This window comes from Octopus bimaculoides, chromosome 19, assembly GCF_046866305.1.
Source record: "Octopus bimaculoides isolate indiv1 chromosome 19, ASM4686630v1, whole genome shotgun sequence".
In the NCBI taxonomy this organism is placed as follows: Eukaryota; Metazoa; Mollusca; class Cephalopoda; order Octopoda; family Octopodidae; genus Octopus; species Octopus bimaculoides.
In genome coordinates, this window is record NC_142946.1 from 2,893,660 (window position 1) to 2,914,506 (window position 20,847).

At 35.9% G+C, this 20,847-nt stretch overlaps 2 protein-coding genes across 3 annotated transcripts; one reads left to right on the top strand and one right to left on the bottom strand.

Annotated features, from left to right (window-relative positions):
• Positions 1–40: 40 nt before the first annotated feature.
• On the top strand, positions 41–10,458 carry LOC106876686 (uncharacterized). Of its 2 annotated transcripts, none has more exons than XM_052974838.2 (11): positions 41–177; positions 1,261–1,359; positions 2,204–2,393; positions 3,145–4,555; positions 4,681–4,777; positions 4,942–5,094; positions 5,492–6,141; positions 7,180–7,311; positions 7,690–7,905; positions 8,668–8,747; positions 10,031–10,458. In XM_052974838.2, the coding sequence occupies exons 2-11, from the start codon at positions 1,268–1,270 to the stop codon at positions 10,142–10,144; spliced, it is 3,135 nt and encodes a 1,044-aa protein (XP_052830798.2). In that variant the 5' UTR covers positions 41–177; positions 1,261–1,267; the 3' UTR covers positions 10,145–10,458. The 2 variants fall into 2 exon arrangements, with proteins under 2 accessions (XP_052830798.2, XP_052830797.2); XM_052974837.2 differs by lacking the exon at positions 41–177 and adding an exon at positions 267–440.
• A 992-nt stretch (positions 10,459–11,450) lies between these two features.
• Positions 11,451–18,063, bottom strand: LOC106876688 (sterile alpha motif domain-containing protein 12). Its single transcript, XM_014925334.3, has 6 exons — positions 18,019–18,063; positions 15,536–15,677; positions 14,825–14,972; positions 14,572–14,638; positions 14,365–14,474; positions 11,451–13,833 (listed from the first exon to the last, which is right to left on the bottom strand). Exons 2-6 carry the CDS (start codon positions 15,668–15,670, stop codon positions 13,772–13,774), a joined length of 522 nt encoding a protein of 173 aa, XP_014780820.1. The 5' UTR covers positions 15,671–15,677; positions 18,019–18,063; the 3' UTR covers positions 11,451–13,771.
• Positions 18,064–20,847: the final 2,784 nt, after the last annotated feature.

Consider the following 20,847-nt stretch of genomic DNA (forward strand, 5'->3'; position numbering starts at 1 on the left):
GAATCCCTCCTGACATACGTCTTCCCCCGTCCATCAATATGATTGCTCTTATAACGATGTAGCCATTTAGAATAAACCGGATTTGTTTTGCATGTGTTAACATATTGGTGTAACACCGGTCTTGCTATTTTCACAATGCTTCATCCTTTGAGGTTCGTCTCCCAACAAACTCCGGAGGTAAGTTGATCTAATAATTACAATAACAATGATAATCATTCATATTAATATTATTGATGTCATAGAATAATCTTATGTTAATTTATCTGAAGTTGTCGGACTTGGTTCTTCTTATCCTAAAAACGATGTTGTTCAATTAATTAACCTAATCATTTAATTGTGCACGAGGAGTTAAATTTGGTAAATTGAGGGAAAATGTGATGAAGTGACATTCGTACAATGTAACTAAATTGAAAATAGTTTTAACTAAAAATGGAAACACGGTAAGGATTTTGTCTGTTTTGTAACTTTTTTTCTCATCATAGTGCTATATAAAACATTTCTAGAGTCCTGTTAGTGCATACCCCGGATTTGGGAGTTCTGCACTCTCAGTTTATTGGAATAGCAATAGAAAACTAATTTCACTCTTAGAAAATGATGCATTGAAAGAAAAGAGGGAAATAGTGGCCAAAATCTGTGAAGAGAGCGCCTACGACATTACGGTGCCTTTACCCGATCGCTTTATCTGCTAGAAATAGCTGCCAAATCACACATTACTGTCGTAAATAACAGAAGGACATTGGTTAACGTAGTCCTAGATACACAGCTATGTAACAGAAAACAAAGTTGTCCCTGCTGGAACGCCTTTAATCATAGGTCTGTTTAATGCCTGTTGACCAAGTGAAAATGAAAGTTAACGTGAGTATTTAAGCCCTCATTTGACTTGCTAGAGATAGCAACCTAATATTTCCCAAATCCCATATTATTATCATAAATCAGAAGGGCAGTGGGGAATATTATAAACATGAGAATTTTTATTTATTCGGCTTGATCATCATTTCAAGTTAAAACACCGAGGAAGTGTTCTAAGACAATGTTAACAAATGCCGCAAAAATGTTTCTGAAAAATTTGAAATGCTGTTCAGAATGTCGATCCACGTGCAAACATATATTATGAGATAAAAACATGCTGTGGGGAACGGAATTAACAATATGCAAATCTAACGTTACTTTCACTATCGAAAATGAAATTAACACAGACACACACACACACACACACACACACACACACACATTTATTTGTGTACATCTTTTCTATTTCAGACCAACAATGTACCATGAAAGGAAATATGTTGCTGATGTGAAACTTGTGTTAGGAGACGAATCAACTGTTGAATGCCTGTTGACACGATCTGTCCTTTGGTTAGTGATTCTTTGTTTTAGTCTTGAAGTGACAGATCATTGGTTCAAATACTATTGCTGTCTATTTTCTGTTGTGGTGGTAACGATTAGTAAGTGTGGATGATACACAGGATTTACACTTGTGAACTCCCTGTTTAGGTGGACCCTACTCTGTGTGGCAGAAGGGATATATTGTTGCTATGCAGTGTGAGGAAATTGTGTTTCCTTAGTAAACACTCCTTTGTGTTATAATTGACTGCTTCATGTTTGTTAGAGAAAAGAAGAATTTGAGTTTTGGATCGGAGATTCTTATTGATCCTGTAAGGGCAGCAGATTGACAGAATCTTTAGAGTGCTGGGAAAATGGCTCATGATAATTCTTGCTGCTGTTTATGCTCTGAGTTCAAATCTTGTTGAAATCAACTTTGTCCTTCATCCTTCAGATGTCACCTTACAAACTACACCAGTCATATCTCTGGGTTGATTGTATTGGCTGACTACCTCCTCTCCTCCAAAGTTTTCTAAATCAGAAACAGTTGCTTTTAGTCCAATGAGGTTGACTGTGAAGAGAAGATCAATGTTATTGTATAAAAGGAAGCTGTTTGTGTGTGATGTAGAGCAAGAAGTATGGGAAACTGCTGGTGAGTGAGGTAGTGACCACAAAAGAGGAAGTGAAGCAGCTTGCAGGAAGACTGAAGGAAGTGCCTGAAATTTTTGGTAAAGTAAAACTGTGAGGGACTATTTTATAAATGGCTGACAAAATAAACATGGTGGACAGTTTGTGTCAGTTTAAAAAAAAAAAGGTATAAAAAAACAAATCAGTAAAGTTTTGAAAATTTTAAAACTGTCTTGTTATTGTTATCCAGTGACAGAAGATATGCTGCTGCTGATGTGGATGAAGATGATAAAAGTGTGAGCTGTAATGCAGATGATGATGATGATGATAATGGTGATATTTTAGATGTGGTTGATACTGAAACAGAAATGATGAAAGAAATGGGTTTGCCAAGTCAGTTTGGAAATCCTCACAGAAAGCTGGATACTGGAATTGTGAAAGTAAGGCTATTTCTCTGTACAAACTTTATATTTTAAATTACTAAACATGTACGCACACATATACACCTCCAGTGCATTTTCCACCATAAAAATATGAGTATTATATCACACATATATATATATATATATATATATTTATAATTGAAAAAAATTGGAGTCAACAAGAAGGGGTACAGGGGGACATTTATTTTTTAATCACTACAATTGTCGTCAAAAAAACGTAGTTCTTCAGGTGTTCAGGTACTTGATTATGCAACTATTTCCCTGCATTGTGAGATCTAGTTGCATTTCCTAAACAAACTTTTTTCGAACAACGAAAAAAATCAAACAGAGAAACGAGACATACAACATAAAGAGTATACCCTTTCATCAGTTGTCCCTGTTCCATCTACTCCGCGTTACATGTATATATATATAAACACGGGGTTGCAAAAGTAGGTGCACAGTAAATATCACATCAATGTTATAATACTTAATTCATTAAAATTATTAACACATTTAATTAATTAGCCTCATTTGATATTTTCAGGGTCATTAATCCTGATACATTTATCATAACTTTTGATATTTTTGATAAAAATAAACAAGTATTGTATGTGTTTTCTTTTTTCATGACTGTATACCCACTTTTGCACCACTCTGTATAAATATATATATACACACACATATACATATATGTGTGTGTGTATAACTTGTGACAGTCTTCATGTTTAACCTATGTGTGATAGTGTTCATGTTTGTTGTTTCACAGAAAAAAACAAAGACAAAGAAGAAACCAAGAAAAAAACACAGAAAAAGGAAAAAACAAAGAAATTCCTCCAAAGAATTTGAATATGTTGAGAAAGATCTTGGAGAATGTTCCACCTCACTGAACACTGAGACGAGTGAAGAAAGTCAGTCATTAGTCGTTCCTGTTGAAATATTTCAGTCAATAGAACAGAATAATTGTAATTTTGATGCTGTTTGGCAAGATTATTGGTCAAACTATGGGGAATATCTGGTGTGGCATGGCTGGGTCAGTAAATACCCTGACCAAATTGATGCTGATAGTTATGCTGTACCTCCAATAGCGGAGGTGGAAGTGGTCAGCACAAACGACACCTGTGACTTAAATGATGAGCAGGAAACAAATCGTTTGGTGCCAGAGAATGATTTTCCTACCGATGTGGGTCAGAATTTCAATGTAAATAATGGCAACATTCTTCCACAGAAAGATGAGACAAATACTCAGTCTGAACATTTACAAACAGATTCTGATACAAACTATTGTTTGGAGGAAGAGAAAACTTCTAATATCAGTTTATCTAACTCTGAAGATGTTTCTGGACTTCAAGACCAATGTCCAGTTTATCAGCCTTGTAGGCAACAAACCACAACAGCTGAAGACCAAATAAACCGACAAAGAACTTCTGCAGATCTTCACCAAAATGGGAATCAGGTTTGTTATGATGGAGAAGAACTGGTGCACAATAGTGACCAACCAAATATGAATGGACATCAAGTGAATTCTAAATCTGTGTATTGGTCATACAAAACACAAGGTCGCATGTTTGATGCAGCTGTTGAAAGTACAATGACACGGTGTACGGAAAGTGGAATGGTGTGTGAAGAGTCTCCAAGACTTTCTGAACAACATGGAAATTGCCCTGATTCTGTTGCCAGTAACAAAGAATCTAAGCTTATTGAAATGATGCATTGCTATTCAATCAGTAAAGATCATGTTGCTAACACAGATGAACATGGTGATGTGGCTAACACAGAGAAACACGACTCTGAATTATCAACAGAAAATAGTAGAAGTGATTTTAACTATAATGATATGTGGGAGGATCTTTGGACCGAGCATTATCAAGAAAGTTATTGGTTCTATTACAAACAATTTCAAGAATCCTATGAGCGCCATTTAAATCATCGTCACCATAATGAAGACACTGTATTAGAAGATGTTTCTTCAAATAATAATCCAGAAGAGTTTAATGTAATCTCCAATGGGACCTTATCTCACTCTAACGTTGGCAGGGCATCCAATGGATTTCAGGAAACTCAAACTCTTGAAAATAATATTGGACATTCAGTTATAGAGAATAATGTCAATGTAATGTCAGCAGAACAATCCAGAACAGAGTCAGAAAACACATTTCTTTCACTCCAACAAAATTCTGGTGAGTGTTTCTCACATTTTATAGTTCTTGTTTTCACTCGTGTCAAGGTTAAATAATGATGATGATGATGATGCTATACAAATCTTTAATGTACAAGTTATTGATTGTATATTTTATTATTGCAGATTTTTGTGAAAGTAAAGAAACCTGTTTGGAGAAGATGAATAATGAAGATGATGAGGATAAACCACCACAAGAGTTACCAACAAAATCAGTTAAATGGTCAGTTGTTGTTGTTGTTGTTATGAGATTTTTCTTCTTTAAGCTTTGTTTCCATTTCTTGCTGAGATTTTTACTACTTTTCAAAGAATTATTTTTGAAGTGCTGAAAATATTTGTGTTGTTTCAAGACTGAATGTTGTATAATCCTCTTTTTGAACCAATCAGTTCACTGGTGAAAGAGTCTGATAAACTCCATGAAGGATTCAAACTGGAATCAACAGCTGACTCACAGAATATAGATTACACAGCAGATGGATCTGATATGATGGAGACCTTAGATAGTCTGGGATTTAATATGTTCCAGGAAAAGTCTGATAGGTAAGGATATATTGTAGTTCTTCACCTCCTTATAGTGAAGGCCACATTTATGGCAAATCCCCCCCCCCCCCCACTTGTTTTGTTTAAAAGATTTAAAATCAAATATAATCTTCAATACATTAAACGCCTTTTTAACATTGACTCAATAACATTTTGTTGCGACATTTTAGTTTCCTCTCACTAAAAGTCTCCGCAAAGTCAAACAAACTTTTCTCCCTTCCATCATAATTCGTATTGATAGAGCTGCAAACTATTTCAAGAACTCTCCTCTAAAGGTTTCCATTCTTCCATACTTTTATTGTTCCAACAACAAAAATGTCTGTTTCTTGTGTTGTTTCCTTGACTGAACTAATCTAAAAACTTTGTTGTATTTTATACATTTCTTTATTATTTGTAGTAAAGCTGCCGTTTCCTCTATTCAGTGGCGTCTTCATCCAAATACTTTGAGGCATTATTCTAAAGTAAATACTGGGAAACAACCAGTTCACATTTACTTTGATGATGATGATGAGGAGGAGGATGGTAATGATGAAATAACAAGAGAAAAATTCACCGACAAAGTTGAAGAACTTGAGAAAAACAAAGTGGTTCAGAAAGTGAAAAAGTTTCTCTCTGGAATTGAATGTTTAACGGACAAAGCAGAAAATCTTGGGACTGAAGAGAAACTCCATTCTTCAGATTGTCCTGAGAATAATTCTATTCCATCTGCTGAAACAAAAATTGAAACTACAATTTCAGACCCCTTGGATTGTGTAAAAAATTGTGAAGGAGCGAGTATTACTCCTAGTAAGGTAGCATCATTTTGTGACGATTCTGTTGAAAAACAAGGGGTACATTTTGTAGATACTGCGAAACCAAATTCGTCAACTGAAGGTTCTGTTGAAAAATGTCTGCGTAAATCAAAGCCTTCGGCTGGCAAAAGTAAAAAACAAAAACAGAAAATGGATATTCCAGCTGAGATATTGGAAGACCAGACATTAAGAAAATATTGGTCTCAAAGATTCCGATTATTCTCCAGATTTAATAAAGGAATCAAATTAGCCAAAGGTAATTAGTTTCTGTTTTGTATATTATTGGTGTGGAATAGAAAAGCAGAAACCTAATTAGAGGTTTGTGCGTGTATGCGCCATGTGGTATATGTAAAGAATGGTAATTCAAGATTCCTGAAAGGATGCTGCTGTCTTGCTAATCCATCTCATCTATCTCAGTTGCAGAAGACCAGTCATATATAATGGTGAGGAAGATTTTATACAACTCTAAAATCTAATCCTTAAGTGATAAGTGTTAGGTCTCCAGTCTGGGGATAACTTCTTCCCAACAAACTAAGAGTCCCTGGAATATGTTGGGGGTTGGGGGCTGCCCTCTCCCTTTTCACTAAAAGATATGAGGTTGAGCTGAAAAGTTCATAGTCTGAATATGAAGGAGTGATGCTAGAGCTGTGAAATCTTGCATGCAAGAATTCCAGCTCTTCTTATTAATAACTGCATTGTTTCTTTCCAAGTAAATTCACATCTGACTTTGAAAGTAACTAGTAGTGACATCTCTTGAGAATGGACAAAATTTGGCATTGTGGTGCTATGGAGTACCTGCAGAAAAAGGGTCTCTACATTAGGGAATGATGCTGTAACTTTATCAACAGTGCAAAAGTGGGCAACTGGATTTAGGAGGAGAAGGGAGAGTCTTGGAAATGACCCAAGTCTGAAGGTCTTGCAGCTGCCACCACCAATAATGTGCAACAAAGTGGAAAAAAGAGTACTCAAATACCAGAGGTAGAGTAATATGCTTTATTTAAAAGCAGCAGAAATATAACAAAAAACTGTTACTCTGAGTTTCACGTTCCCGTTCATCAGACAGTTTTGTTAGAAAAAAAAAAAAACTGTCCGGTGAACGAGAACGTGAAACTCTGAGTAACAGTTTTTTGTTATATTTCTGCTGCTTTTAAATAAAGCATATTACTCTACCTCTGGTAGTTGAGTACTCTTTTTCCCACCTTGTTGCACATTTCATGTGCTTACTCCGGTATATATATATATTATGCTCATTATTATATTAGGAGATTCACTGTGATATTTACAATGTTTTTAGATAGTTGGTTCTCCGTGACCCCAGAGAAGATTGCTGAATACGTAGCTGAGCGGTGTCGTTGCGATGTCATTGTGGATGGTTTCTGTGGTGTCGGTGGTAATGCTATTCAGTTTGCCTTCACTTGTCAACACGGTAAGAATGGTTTTTATTTTACTTTATTTTAGTTTATTTTTATAATTTGTTAATTTTATGATAAATGCAAAACAACAACACAGAGGAACCAACATAAGCTTAAATAATAAACCGCGTTCTGAGTTCAAATTCCCACCGAGGTCGACTTTGCCTTTCATCCTTTCGGGGTCGATTAAATGAGTACCAGTTACGCACTGGGGGTCGATGTAATCGACTTAATCCCTTTTGTCTGTCCTTGTTTGTCCCCTCTATGTTTAGCCCCGTTTATGCAATAAAGAAATAAATAATAAACCACGATGAGTGAACCGTGATATGGCGAGGGATGAAAGCCCAAAAGATGTTGGCTGCTCTAATTGTGTTTCTGCTTCTTCCCTCCAGTTCTGGCCATCGACATTGATCCAGTGAAAGTAGGATATGCACAACACAATGCGGAACTGTATGGCGTTGCTGACCACATTGAATTCATCGTTGGAGATTTTCTACAAATAGTCCCTCACTTAAATGCTGTTGATGTTGTATACCTGGACCCACCTTGGGGTGGACCAAACTATTTGAGCGCCAATGTGTTTGATGTTGAGACCATGGAACCCAAAGCATATCCTTCAGTATATCTATTTATTTATTGTCTGTGTTGAATGCTTGTGCTTTTGTTTATGTTAGTGAGGGTTGATTTGGTTTGCAAAGTCATACAATTGTTTGTATTATTATTAAGTGCCAGTCATATACTGGGGTCAAGCTAATTGACTTCTCTCTACCCTCAAAAATTTCGGACCCTGTGCCAGCATGTGAAACCATTATTGTACCAGTGGAACACTGGGGTTGATGTAATCGACTAGCCCCTTGACCCAAATTTCAAGCCTTGTGCCTATAGCAGAAAGGATTATTACCATTATCATCATTAGTCTCATCTATGCTAGCATGGAAGACGGATGTTAAACGATGATGATTATGGCAGCAAGCTGCCAGACTCGTTAGCATGTTGGACGAAATGCTTAGCAGTATTTCAGATGTCTTCACATTCTGGGTTCAAATTCTGCCAAGGTCGACTTTGCCTTTTATTCGTTCAGGGTCAATAAATTAAGTGCCATTGAAACACTGGGGTCGATGTAATCAACTAGTCCCTCCCCCAAAATTCCAAGTCTCAGAGTAGAAACCATGTATAGCTACTTTGTGTTGGGTTTGTGAAACCCAGTTTTTTGTTGGTGTTAAAAAAAACAGCAACATTATTTTAGGGTTAAAACATCGCTTTTCTATAGAAATAAATAAGGTTTCAGTATTCCTTGTTTCCATCACTTCACCACTTTTCAGCTAAAAGTAAGAAAGAAATATCATTTATTTCACCTTAATTCTTCAATACTTCAGACATATTTGCTGCAGCCAGAAAGGTGACCAATAATCTTGCATTTTCTGCCCCTCGCAACACCAGTACAGAACAGGTATAATTACTTTATCTATTTAACTCATAATTACATGTAGATGATTATTATTATTTGCTGATAGTTGCATTTTTGAGCTTTACGAATTGCCAAACAGGTGGGTGTAGACATCATCATAATATGTCCATTTTGCCATGTTTCTAGGGTTGGTCAAGTCATTTTCAGGCACTGTAACTGACCACTTGTGGTTCTTTGTGATCTTTATGGCATTCACTTGCCATTACCATTTGTTCCCATGTATTCCTCTCCTCAACAATCTGAGAGCTGCTTCTGGTTCCAATCTGATTTGGCTTGGTTTCTATGACTGGATGCTCTTCTTAACACCAACTACTTTAAAGAGCATGCTGGGTGTTTCTAACATGGCCTATATTGGAGCCTGGTGTAGCCATCCGATTGCACCAGTCCTCAGTCAAATCGTCCAACCCATGCTAGCATGGAAAGCGGACGTTAAACAATGATGATGATGATGATGATATATATATATACATGTATATACATATATATATATATATATATATATATGGGAGAATGTACGAAAAAACAACAACAGACGAGGACAGGTGGTGTAAATAACAAAAGGATGTATTAGTATGACGCTCGGGAATACGGAAAGTCTTTGACGTTTCGAGCTACGCTCTTCAACAGAAAGAATACGGAGACAAGGAGAAAAACACGGAGAAAAAAAATTGAATAGTGTCCAGTCAACGGTCAATATATATATATATATGTATATATGTGTATATATATATGTGTATATATATATGTGTATATATATATATGTGTATATATATATATATGTGTATATATATATATATATATGTGTATGTATATATATGTATATATATATGTATATAGCCACTAAATAGTTGTTTTTGCTGAGAGAGGAGGCAAATATGTAACTTGTGGAGAGACCCGGCAGGGTTCAGAAGTAGATTAAGTCGGTCATTTTCTGTCTGTGGAAGAAATAACGACAAGGATTTGTTTGTTTTTTGTCCAAAGTCTCACAGTATGGACTAAAAAGATATCAAAGTTTACTTGAACAGATCTTTGAGAAAGATATCCACAAACACTGTTTTGCGTCATGATGTAAGATGTTTCAGCCAATATGGCTACATTGTAGCAAACATGCAACTGTAAATTCTTGTGAGGTCAAGAACACATATCATCAGCAACTTTTCTATGGAAATCTTGTCTCCCAAATCTTTATTCTCTTTCAGTTTATTGGATAATGTTTTTGGCTGCCGTTGTATTTCCTCCTTTTAAATTTTCCCCTTTTCTTTCAGTTGTGTAAATTAGCTGGAGAACATGGTAAAGTGGAGATTGAACAAAATATTCTCAACAACAAAGTGAAGACAATCACTGCGTATTATGGAGAGCTGATTGTGGACAGGAAGTGAGAAAACATTGAGTGTTATTTCACTTCTGGCAAACTTTACCTAGACACCCCTCCACCGTCCACTTGTCTTCTCACCAACCCACCTGCCCCTGTTTGTGCCTCATTCCACACCTACATGTACAACTCATGACCTATTGGTTTACTGACACACTCACACATAATCACATCACTTGAGCATCAACCTGATTACTGAAACCTGTACACATAGGATATCTTTATCAATTGCTTCGCCCAACTTTCATTTCATATTCCATAATAGTTTTTTCTCCTTTGAACAGGCTAATTTCTTTCTTCCTGTTAGATTTTGTATATATTTGGGTGATGAATGTGTATATATATATATATATATATATCTATATATATATATATATATATATATATATCTATATATATCTATATATATATATATCTCATAACAATGAACATCTCATAAACCTATCAGCCTAATTACAATTCACCAACCAGAAGGGTTTCATTTGTTATTAATGCTTTTGGGAAAACATGAACATTTCAAAGTCCCCTCATTACACCTCCAAGCTAATTAATGTTGAATATTTTACAGCTATGTGTACAATAACACAGCAAACTAATAGTAATAATTATAGAAATCATTTATGTTTATGTTAAATCTCTCTTCTCCACTCCCCTCTTTCTGTCTCACTCTCCAAATGTGTATATATATATATATTTACAGCGGCGAGCTGGCAGAATCGTTAGCACGCTGGGTGAAATACTTAGTGGTATTTCGTCTGCCATTATGTTCAGAGTTCAAATTCCGCCAAGGTCGACTTAGCCTTTCATCCTTCCGGGGTCGATCAAATAAGTACCAGTTATGCACTGGGGTCGATGTAATCGACTTAATTCCTTTTTCTGTCCTTGTTTGTTCTTTCTGTGTTTAGCCCCCTGTGGGCAATAAAGAAATATACATATATATATTTACACACACATTTAATTATCAACATCGTTTCAGTCTTGACTTTTCCATGCTTGCATTAGGTCAGACAGAATTCATTGAGGTAGAATTTCTTTTTTTTTTTTTACGGTTGGATGTCTTTTCAACCTCCTGTTTCCAAGCAACATAATATTTCTGCATGGCTGGACATATTTTCATAGAAGATTAGAATCAAATGATACCATGTGCTTTTGAAGTCATGTAGGATGAACAAAAGTTCCTTACTTAAAAAACGGTTAAGGGTTGGTGACAGGAAGAGCATCCAGCTGTAAAATACTGCTTTAAAATAAGTATCCATCAAATTGAAGAAGAAAAAAACCAGAGCAAAAAATCGGAAACAATAAAAGATGGTGAATTAAAATTATTAACAATTTATTTCCATTAAAATTTGTATGAAAAATACAGTTTCTATCCAACCAACAAAACAAGTCACCACACTACATAACAGCTCAACACATTTTCTTACCAACAAATAAATGAAATGAAAACATTCTATGATTTTTGGCAATAATAATAATATCTAGAATGCTTCAACAGAATGCTTCTGTGTGAAGTTGAAGAAAGACCTTTTGCTTGTAATGCCAGCAAGAAACAATGGAAGTCTGTTAGAATATTTTAGGTTTGGTTTTCAATTTACAGAATGTTTCTCCTCAAATTCTATGGGATTATCTCTGGATAATCCAAATACCTAGGTTTGTAAGAAACTAGTCAATTAATGAACTGAATGAAATATTTGGCAATGGTCGTTATTTTAAGTTGAAAGAATTCAAACAGGAAAAACTGAAAAAAAAAAATCTATAAAAGTTGTATTAATCAAAAAATATTTAATGAAACTCCTTTTAAGTAAAGTCTTCAACTGTATAATTTCAATATGGTAATGTAATACTGAACAAAGAACGAACAAAGAAAACTTATTTGATAACAATATTTGTATTTATGATAATATCTGAAAGCACCACCCCAATGCGTAGAGGAGTAAATTTAATACAGTATATTACTGGTACTTATTTTTCAACTTTGATGAGACTGAAGGCAAGATTTGAACTTCCTGAATCACTTGATATTTTATTTAAATTGCCATTTCTGATATTACCTTAATAATGATAATAATAATAATTCTCTCTAATAAAGGCACAAGGCCACAATCACTTTAATCGTTTATAACAAGGAGAAAGATTCAGTTCTGGCAGGATTTTGAAGTCGTGAGAGCCACTTTGTCTGGCTTTCAATGCAATAATTTCTTTTCCTTTTTTTGATAGTTTAGGATTTCATAAGTGACTGGAATTGAAATTACTGGTCCTTTTTTTTTTTTTTTTAAATTCTATTTGAAATGAAAGGCAAAGCTTGGCAATAACAAGACTGAAAACATTCAACATAGATTGTGACTAAGTCCACCTTAGCACTTGGCCACTACTAAAAATGGATTCTAATAAAGGCGAGTGAAGAGGAAATATTTCAGAAAACATCACATAGTAAGTATTACAAGATCTGATAGTATATAGCATTAAGACAGCTAGTAGTAGTAGCAGCAGAGTCCAAGATGACCACCCAGTCTTATATAAACCATATTTAAAGGTTGTCTCGGTTCTGTTTGTTCTAAGAGAGAAAATCACAGCCAACTCAGCCAGCAAAGTGGTTACACGTATGTGCACACACACACACACACACTGGCCATATCCAGGTCAATGTTGCCGAGACTATTTCACTTGAGAAACACTCATTACTGTTATTAAAGGCATGACCATTACAACCTCTTATGTCTCTCTTCTTATTGATCACCAATTAGCAGATATTTCTGATTATAGAAATATCATTGACCACCTTCCTACACACCTAAAGACCCAGATTTTTGTTATTTCGTAGACAATTCTGCAGTTGTAGATTTGGAAACTTGTTATAATCTAGAGACACTGGTTTCCTTCCCTCTTTCTTCACCAATTACTTCCAAATTAATAGATTAATTAACATCAAGTTTATAGAAATCTGCTACTGTTGCTGAAAGTATTTCATTAAAATCCAGAACTCAGAAACGAATTTAAGCAGGGTTTCATAAGAGACCGAACAAGTAGGTTACCTGTCAATATTAATATCTGGCAGGACATCAGGCAGCTAACTACACATTGTGTCACATTGCATAGACAGCTAATTACAGATTTCTGTTAATCGTTACATAAAAAAACGATAAGGAGGAGTTGTTGAAAATCATTTGCAATTGTTTCCTTCTCATTAAAAAAATTGTTAATAGAAAAGAATTTATAAATAACAACAGATAGAAACTGAACTTGCACAAAGATCTGAGATGATTAAAAACAATTTTTTTTCTCTGTGTAAATGAAATGCCATTAAGAAGTTCTGATGAGTCCATATTAACAAAAAACTTTGATAAGTGCCATCTGGTACATCTCCCAGATGTTAAGCAATTTAAAAGATTTATTTTAAGCATTTAAACCTTTCTAAAATATATTAAATATTTTTCACTAAAATGCTGGTTAACTTCAATGGAAGTTATTAATTCTCAGGTGTTGGATATAACAAGATCCTGTTAAAGTTAATTCTAAGAGTCTTTGATACCTCAATGTTTTGTGAATTCCTCTTGGAACCTGTTCAAAGTGAGAATGGAAGCTTCACAATTCATGAAGTCAATAACCAAAATTTCTTTTTGCAATTCAGCAAGTTTTAATATGGAGGTAATGGTGCTTCCAACAAGCCAGTTACTTTTGTCTCCTCAAATCCATCCCCTGTAATAAAGAAGAAAAATACATTTTACTCCAAGAGTAGAAGAAAAATTTGTGGTTCAATGATTAAGCTTAAAAGGTGGGAGAGAGATAGAGAACTTGAGAGAATGGTCCAATTAAGATTACAATTAGAAATGGGCGAGGAAATATGAAGTAAGCTGCAGTTATGGGCTGGTCAGTCTATAAAATGTCTGATAGATCAACTTTGGTTAAACTGCCGTCACTGGATCAATGTTCTTATAGTTAGCATTCTTCGAAACTTTATTGAAAAGCATCTGACTGACAAACCAAATAGAAACAACAGCACAGGGGCCTCTTTGCTGGTGGTAGGCTCTGAAGATCATTGCACCTTCTCCTGCAAACAACTAGATTCCCTCCTCTCCTCTGTCCAACCCAACCATCCTACCCTCAAATTCTCCTGCCCTATCTCTAACATTTCTGTCAGCATACTCCACTCCTGTTCACTGGTTCACATTTCCACACCACTCTGTCGCAATATTTGAAGAACAATTTCAGAAACTTGAAACGACTTACTTCCATTCTGATGGAATGGCAACATCAAACTGCCACGCATGTTTGCATTTTTTAACTCCACACGTTCATGTTTTAATCTCTGCTGTAGAATCTGTTGCATAAGTTCTCGTCTGGAAGAGAGCAAGACTTGGTTCCATTAAGAGTCAAGAAGAGTGCAAGTAATAAAGAAGAAACAATCACATTGTAATGCAATGTAGGACTCAATACCTATGATTGCTGTCTGTAATGCCCATTTTCTCCAGTTTGATGTCATTCATTCTAATCAATGTACGACCTGGATGTAAACAAAAGAATAAAAATAAAAAAACTCCATTTAAAGAATTCTTTAAAAATTAAGAAAGTATACAAGAGTTACAGTAGTACAGAACAAATAGTTAGGATGTCTGGCAGAGCCACAGTTCAGACAAGAATCTGATGTTTAACAATAGACACAAACTATTTAAAATTGAAGGCGCCATACCTGTTACTTCATGGTCCAAAAACATATTTTCATACATATCACAGTAGCAACCACACCGTTTCCGTAACCATTTGTTAACATCTGCTGTGGACCAAAAATACAGAGGTTTTCTTTTCTTCTTCACATTGCTGTTGTCTTTCACTTTGTCCTTCAGAGAATAACAAGAGAGAGAGAGACTTGGTTTGAAAAATTGGCAAAACTTCATTCCAGAAGAGAATTACTTTTAGAAAATACAGCATTTAGTTTTGGTATTAGGGACTGACTCTAGTTTGTAGAGTTCAGTACCCACATGACACCACACCTGTCTTTACTGATGTGACAGTTACATAGTGTTGTACACAAACAAACCCAGTTGCAAAGAACAACAAAAATAAAATAGTTGTATGCTGTCAACTTAATGTGACAGTCCCATGAAGGGAATAATACTACTGTTGTTTAGATCTAGGAAGCTACACTGCTTCCTGTTGGCCTTGACACATTTCCTGTGTCCTTATGTTTACAAGAGGAAGACAAGCACCTCCACGCAGCTAAGAGGAAATGTTAGGCCTATTCTTTGACAAACCAGTCCCCATGCAGCGTGATTGATTTTTAACTTCACCTGTATCACAGTAATTGCAAAGTCTGTATGTGTGTGGGTGTGTGAGTGAGATTCTGTGGAAGAAAAAAATGAGTGTTGGAGACTAAATCAAGAGGAAAAAAAAAAGAACCTACATCTGAAGTGACCAGGGTTTCGACTTCCTTGTCCTCTTTATTATGATCACTGTTCAGGCGATGGGTCTCCTCCACTTCCTTCTCAGCCTTCGTCTCATCACCAACACTTGGTTGGTTGGCAATGGTTCTATCCATGGCACATCTAAACAGATTGTAAATAGGAAAAAAAACTGAGACAGTCATTTTGTATATGACACACAAACACACTGCATTTATTGGAGTCAGAAAGAAACGAGATTGTGTGATGTTCATTCACTTCCAAAAGATACTGTAGCAATGTAATTACATTGTGAGATGTCACAATCTTGGTAATGTCTTTGACTGCTAACCTTAATCCTTTTTGTATTTAATGCCATTCAGGTTGAACATGATGACCTTTGTAGCCAATGCTGCTTGTTTCTTTAGATCTTGGTTCTTTTTGCAGTCTATTGGCCATCTGTTCTTCGTCACCAATTCCTGTACATCTCATGTCTACATTAACATCAAAACAAACAGAAGCTTCTGGACACTAACTCATTGCTGACATGTTATTGATGATATCGTTGGTGATGGTGATGATGATGATGATGATAGTGGTGATGGTGATGATGAAATGGTTTTGGCTGGATGTAAACGTAACTCTCAAAAGGTTGTCAAAGTTTCTTACACCTACAATAATTCCGATGGACAAAACCTACAGAAATGTGGTTGAAGGAAAAGAAATTCTTGGAAAGCAAAGTTCCAGAAGTAGTTGTTGAGTCTTTCAAGACTTTCCAACTCCAGTAAGATTGATATGATGTGCCTGGTAAACCTGTAGGGTTTGATTTAAATAGGTAAACAACGAGAAAAAAATGGAGAACAGGACAAGTAAACACAGAGAAAGGATCCTTCATCAGTTGTTGGCTGTCTGTCTACTCATATATATATAATATATATATATATATATATATAGAGAGAGAGAGAGAGAGAGACAGAAAGCGACATTTCCAGGCTTCTATACAGTTTCTATCAAATTATGTTGGCCAATTTAAGATTAGGATTGAAAACATTCATTCATGGTGCCATACAGTGGGACCGAACCTAGGACCACATGGCTATGAAGCTCTTTACAACATGGCTACGCCCATAGCTTTGCATAAAATATAGCTACTAACGAACATTGATTTCCAGGTTTTGCTGATTGGATGATATTGAGTTTTCATGAGTAAAAGGAACATTCCAGAAATCCTGGAATCCATTTTCTCGGCTGTATAGAGTGGAGGCAATAAAGAATTAAATATCTTACAGCAGAGATCCAAACGAAGATCGGTTAAAAAATGAAACTCATAACCTTTGAAATGATAAAAGGTTAACCCTTCCAGTCTGATGGGCTAAAAATAAGAGTTGAGATTTAGTTCTGGACTCATGGTGACAAATGTCTGCCCAGAAAGTAAGTTTAGGGAGAGCCCTAGAGAGAAATCATCCCTCTAGAACCATATAAAAATTGAGGAGTTGACATTCTCAAATGATTTAGTATTTATTTCAGACAGAGAGGTGGGGTGGATTAAGTGTGTTGCACAGATCGAGAATAAAAACATTGACAGGGATTCGAAGTCACGAATTCTGAGCTGTTTATACAATAATATATCCATTTATTCATGGTATCTTTATTATAACAGCTTAGGTAAATCGGTCAATGAGTCCCTGCAGACAATAGTAGTTAGTGGATAAGTTTGGTGTGTGTGAGGGGAGGGGCGTGTCTTCAAATGAGAACACCGTAATATCAAAGTAAATGCAATAATCAGGTGATTCTAAACAGCCTATTCCAATTATGTCGAAGAACAGTATAATTCCATAGTCTTTGTTCCAACACCAAGAACAAGGTCAGATATACAAAGAACGATGTATGGTCGGTTATTATCTCACTCTCATTGTTTTACTGGTATTTGTCAACTGTGAACAGTAAAACCTCCAAAGTGGATTACAATAAAACACAGCTCAACAACAACGGGACTCTTATGTGGTCGCTTGTCCTGCGAGAAACAGCAGCCAAATCTCCTTTGACCGCCTTAAACAAGCAATGACACATTGCAGGATGTAATCCTAGACATACACGAAAAGGTGATATGACCATGTCTGGAATGGTTTTAATCACAGAATTGTTTATTCAAGGTTGACCTGAGATTAAACTGAAGAGATGGGAGTGAGGGTAAACTCAACATACACAGTGTAGAGAATAACATACACACACTGACAACTACCGACATATACAAGCTATATATACACACACACATACATATATATATATATATATATATATATATATTCGCATACATGGCAATAGGAAGCAATTCACAAGAAAAGAGCGATTGTGGGAGGTGAAATGCCATAAAAACTATTATTAATGTCGTAATTCCGGTTAAGTAGCAGCTTCGTATAAAGACTGTTCTTACTGAGGGTGAAAAGAAGGGTTATCTGGAAGAAATCCCACCGGGAAAGCATTTAAAGGGAATAAAAATACTCACAGTTCGACAAACCCGGGTTTGGACTAGAACCGGATGTTATGTAGTAGGAACCGGAAGTTCTTTAACCACGCCCTCTGCCGTTACACACACACACACACACACACACACAAACATAATTTATTTAAAAATAAAGAAAGGAAGAAAAAATTCGAAAAGAATAATATTTATCTGGATCGGACTTTAAGCATTTTAGACTTCAACTAAAAATAATAAAATATTTTTGTTTAAAAATAATTGATTAAAATTGAATTAATTTATAAAGTTAAAGGGAAGTTACTCTAGTCACTCATGCAGACTAAATTGTGTTTAGGACATTTGGCCTTTATAAAAGCTTTGTATTTCTGTGAGTGACGGGATTAGAATATTGTAGAGTGTATGTCTTCCCAAACAGGATCATAGGAGCGAAACACCAGTGAAATTGTGTTAACAGAATACCAAAAGTGATTGCTTTTCGAGGCAGGCTATATGAGATGTTGTGGAGGCGCAATGGCCCAGTGGTTAGAGCAGCGGACTCGCGGTCATAGAATCGCGGTTTCGATTTTCAGACTGGGCGTTGTGAGTGTTTATTGAGCGAAAACACCTAAAGCTCCACGAGGTTCCGGCAGGGGATGGTGGCGAACCCTGCTGTACTCTTTCACCACAACTTTCTCTCACTCTTTCTTCCTGTTTCTGTTGTACCTGTATTTGAAAGAGCCAGCCTTGTCACGCTGAATATCCCCGAGAACTACGTTAAGGGTACACGTGTCTGTGGAGTGCTCACCCTTTGCACGTTAATTTCACGAGCAGGCTGTAGATTCGTGATCTTTTCTCTTTGCCTGCCTGAGTTGGGAGTATTGCTGTCTGGGAGATATCTTATGGTAGTGGAATAGTATTTAACTGCTATTTCTAAATTTCGGTATGTGGTGAAGCAATTTTGCTGAACCCTAATTATAATTATGCTTATAATTATAAAAGTTTTGTCTATCTATCTATCTATCTATCTATCTATCTGTCCATCTACCTATCTATCTATCTATCTATCTATCTATCCATCTACCTATCTATCTATCTATCTATCTATCTACCTATCTATCTATCTATATATCTATCTATCTCTCTCTCTCTCTCTCTATATATATATATATATATTAACATTAACAATAATAAAGAGCATGGAGACTTGTACATCCACAGATTTTTTTTTATAGTTATATACACCATGTTATAATGACCTACACGTGTTTCCATTGTTGTGACCACTCACTGTTGTGAATGTAACCTTGTAATGTTGGTGAGGCTTCAGGGTCTGTCCATTTGGTCATCCTCGAAGTGAACTGGTTGAAGTAAATTTTTGTTAGTGCAAAAGCGCATTGTGACCAGCTATGTATAACAACATCTGACGACCTGGTTGGTCACTTGACCATGTGATATTAATGGATTAATGGATTAATGGATTAATGTATCAAGAATAGTTTTAATCATTCACCATTTCCACTGGTTTATTGTCCCAGTCAGAGAACAGACCCTCTCAGCCAAGTACTGGCATTTTGTAAACAGAAATGAAAGCTATTTCTTTCTGTTTGTTGGACAACAACCAGATCAAGCTGTTTCTGGTTTTCTTTTCCCTTGGGACAAACTAAGCCATTCTTGTGTTTTCTTCAAACAGAATTCAATTATGTTAGAAGCAGTTTTCTTCTCTGATTCAGCTAATCTCAATATGAAATAGTTTTTAGTTGTATAAAACACTGAATTGCCATATCTATTTCGGCAGGTCATGTGTTGACAGTATTTTTACCTCAACCCCACCACACTATTTTCCCTCTAGTGCACCCCACCCACCTTTTCTGTCCCTGTTATTTCGTTCCTCTTCACCTTGTACCTTGACTTCACATCTTTCTCTTTCCATGCATTCATCTCTTCAGCAAGGCACGTGCTCCTCTCGTTCGATCATACTTTCACATTCTTTAATACTTTGGTAATTGGGGACCTCAAGTGCTGGTGCCATGACAAAAGCATCCAGCTCACACTGTGAAATGGCTGACATTAGGAAGAGCGTCCAACTGTAGAAACCATGTAGACACTGGAGCATGACACAGCCCTCAAGCTCATCAGTTTGTGTTCAACCGTCCAGTCCATGTAAGCATGGAAAAAGGGTCATTAAATTATGATGATGATAATAGCACATGTAGCACACAAACAACTTTAATTCAATAATTTAGGTTTAATGCTATTTCTACAACAAGTTTAGCTCAAACCTTATTTATTACCTCTGCCTTAGCGAAGGCGAAGATATTATTTTCAGTCGTGTTTGTTTATTTGTCCGTGGACAGGATATCTCAAGAACCACTGGATGGATTCAGATGAAACTTTCAGAAATGTTTGGCCTTGTGACTGGCACAAACTGATTATATTTTAGGATCAATCCAGTACCAGAAGGATTTGGGATTATTTTTCTGGTTTCTTAACTTAATTGTTGAGAGCGATCAGGTTTATTTTTAGTATTCTCGTTTGTGAGAGCATTCAAGTTTATTTCAGATATTCTCATTTAAAAAATCACCTCCGGCTAATCGTTGAGAGGACATTGGTGTTGCCTTGGAGGAGATTTGTGCTCTGTGAGTGCTCGTTTATTATGATTACTATTATTGATAAGGTGGTGAGCTGGCAGAATCATTAGCAAAACTAGGTGAAATGCTGGGTGGTATTTTGTCTGTCTTTACATTCTGAGTTCAAATTCTGCCAAGGTTGACTTTGCCATTCCTCCTTTTAGGGTCGATAAAATAAGTACCAGCTGAGTATTAACATTATTATTATTATTTTAAGTGAAAAGAGTTGCTTTTTGTCCTGTCTGAA

Coding starts and splice junctions, on each gene's coding strand:
- LOC106876686 (XM_052974837.2), top strand. Junction 4,778..4,941: donor CCAACAAAATCAGTTAAATG/GTCAGTTGTTGT, acceptor TGAACCAATCAG/TTCACTGGTGAAAGAGTCTG. Junction 8,748..10,030: donor GCAACACCAGTACAGAACAG/GTATAATTACTT, acceptor CTTTTCTTTCAG/TTGTGTAAATTAGCTGGAGA.
- LOC106876688 (XM_014925334.3), bottom strand. CDS start 15,670: ATGGATAGAACCATTGCCAACCAACCAAGTGTTGGTGATGAGACGAAG. Junction 14,475..14,571: donor ATTACAGACAGCAATCATAG/GTATTGAGTCCT, acceptor GCTCTCTTCCAG/ACGAGAACTTATGCAACAGA. Junction 13,834..14,364: donor GCCATTCCATCAGAATGGAA/GTAAGTCGTTTC, acceptor TCTTTATTACAG/GGGATGGATTTGAGGAGACA.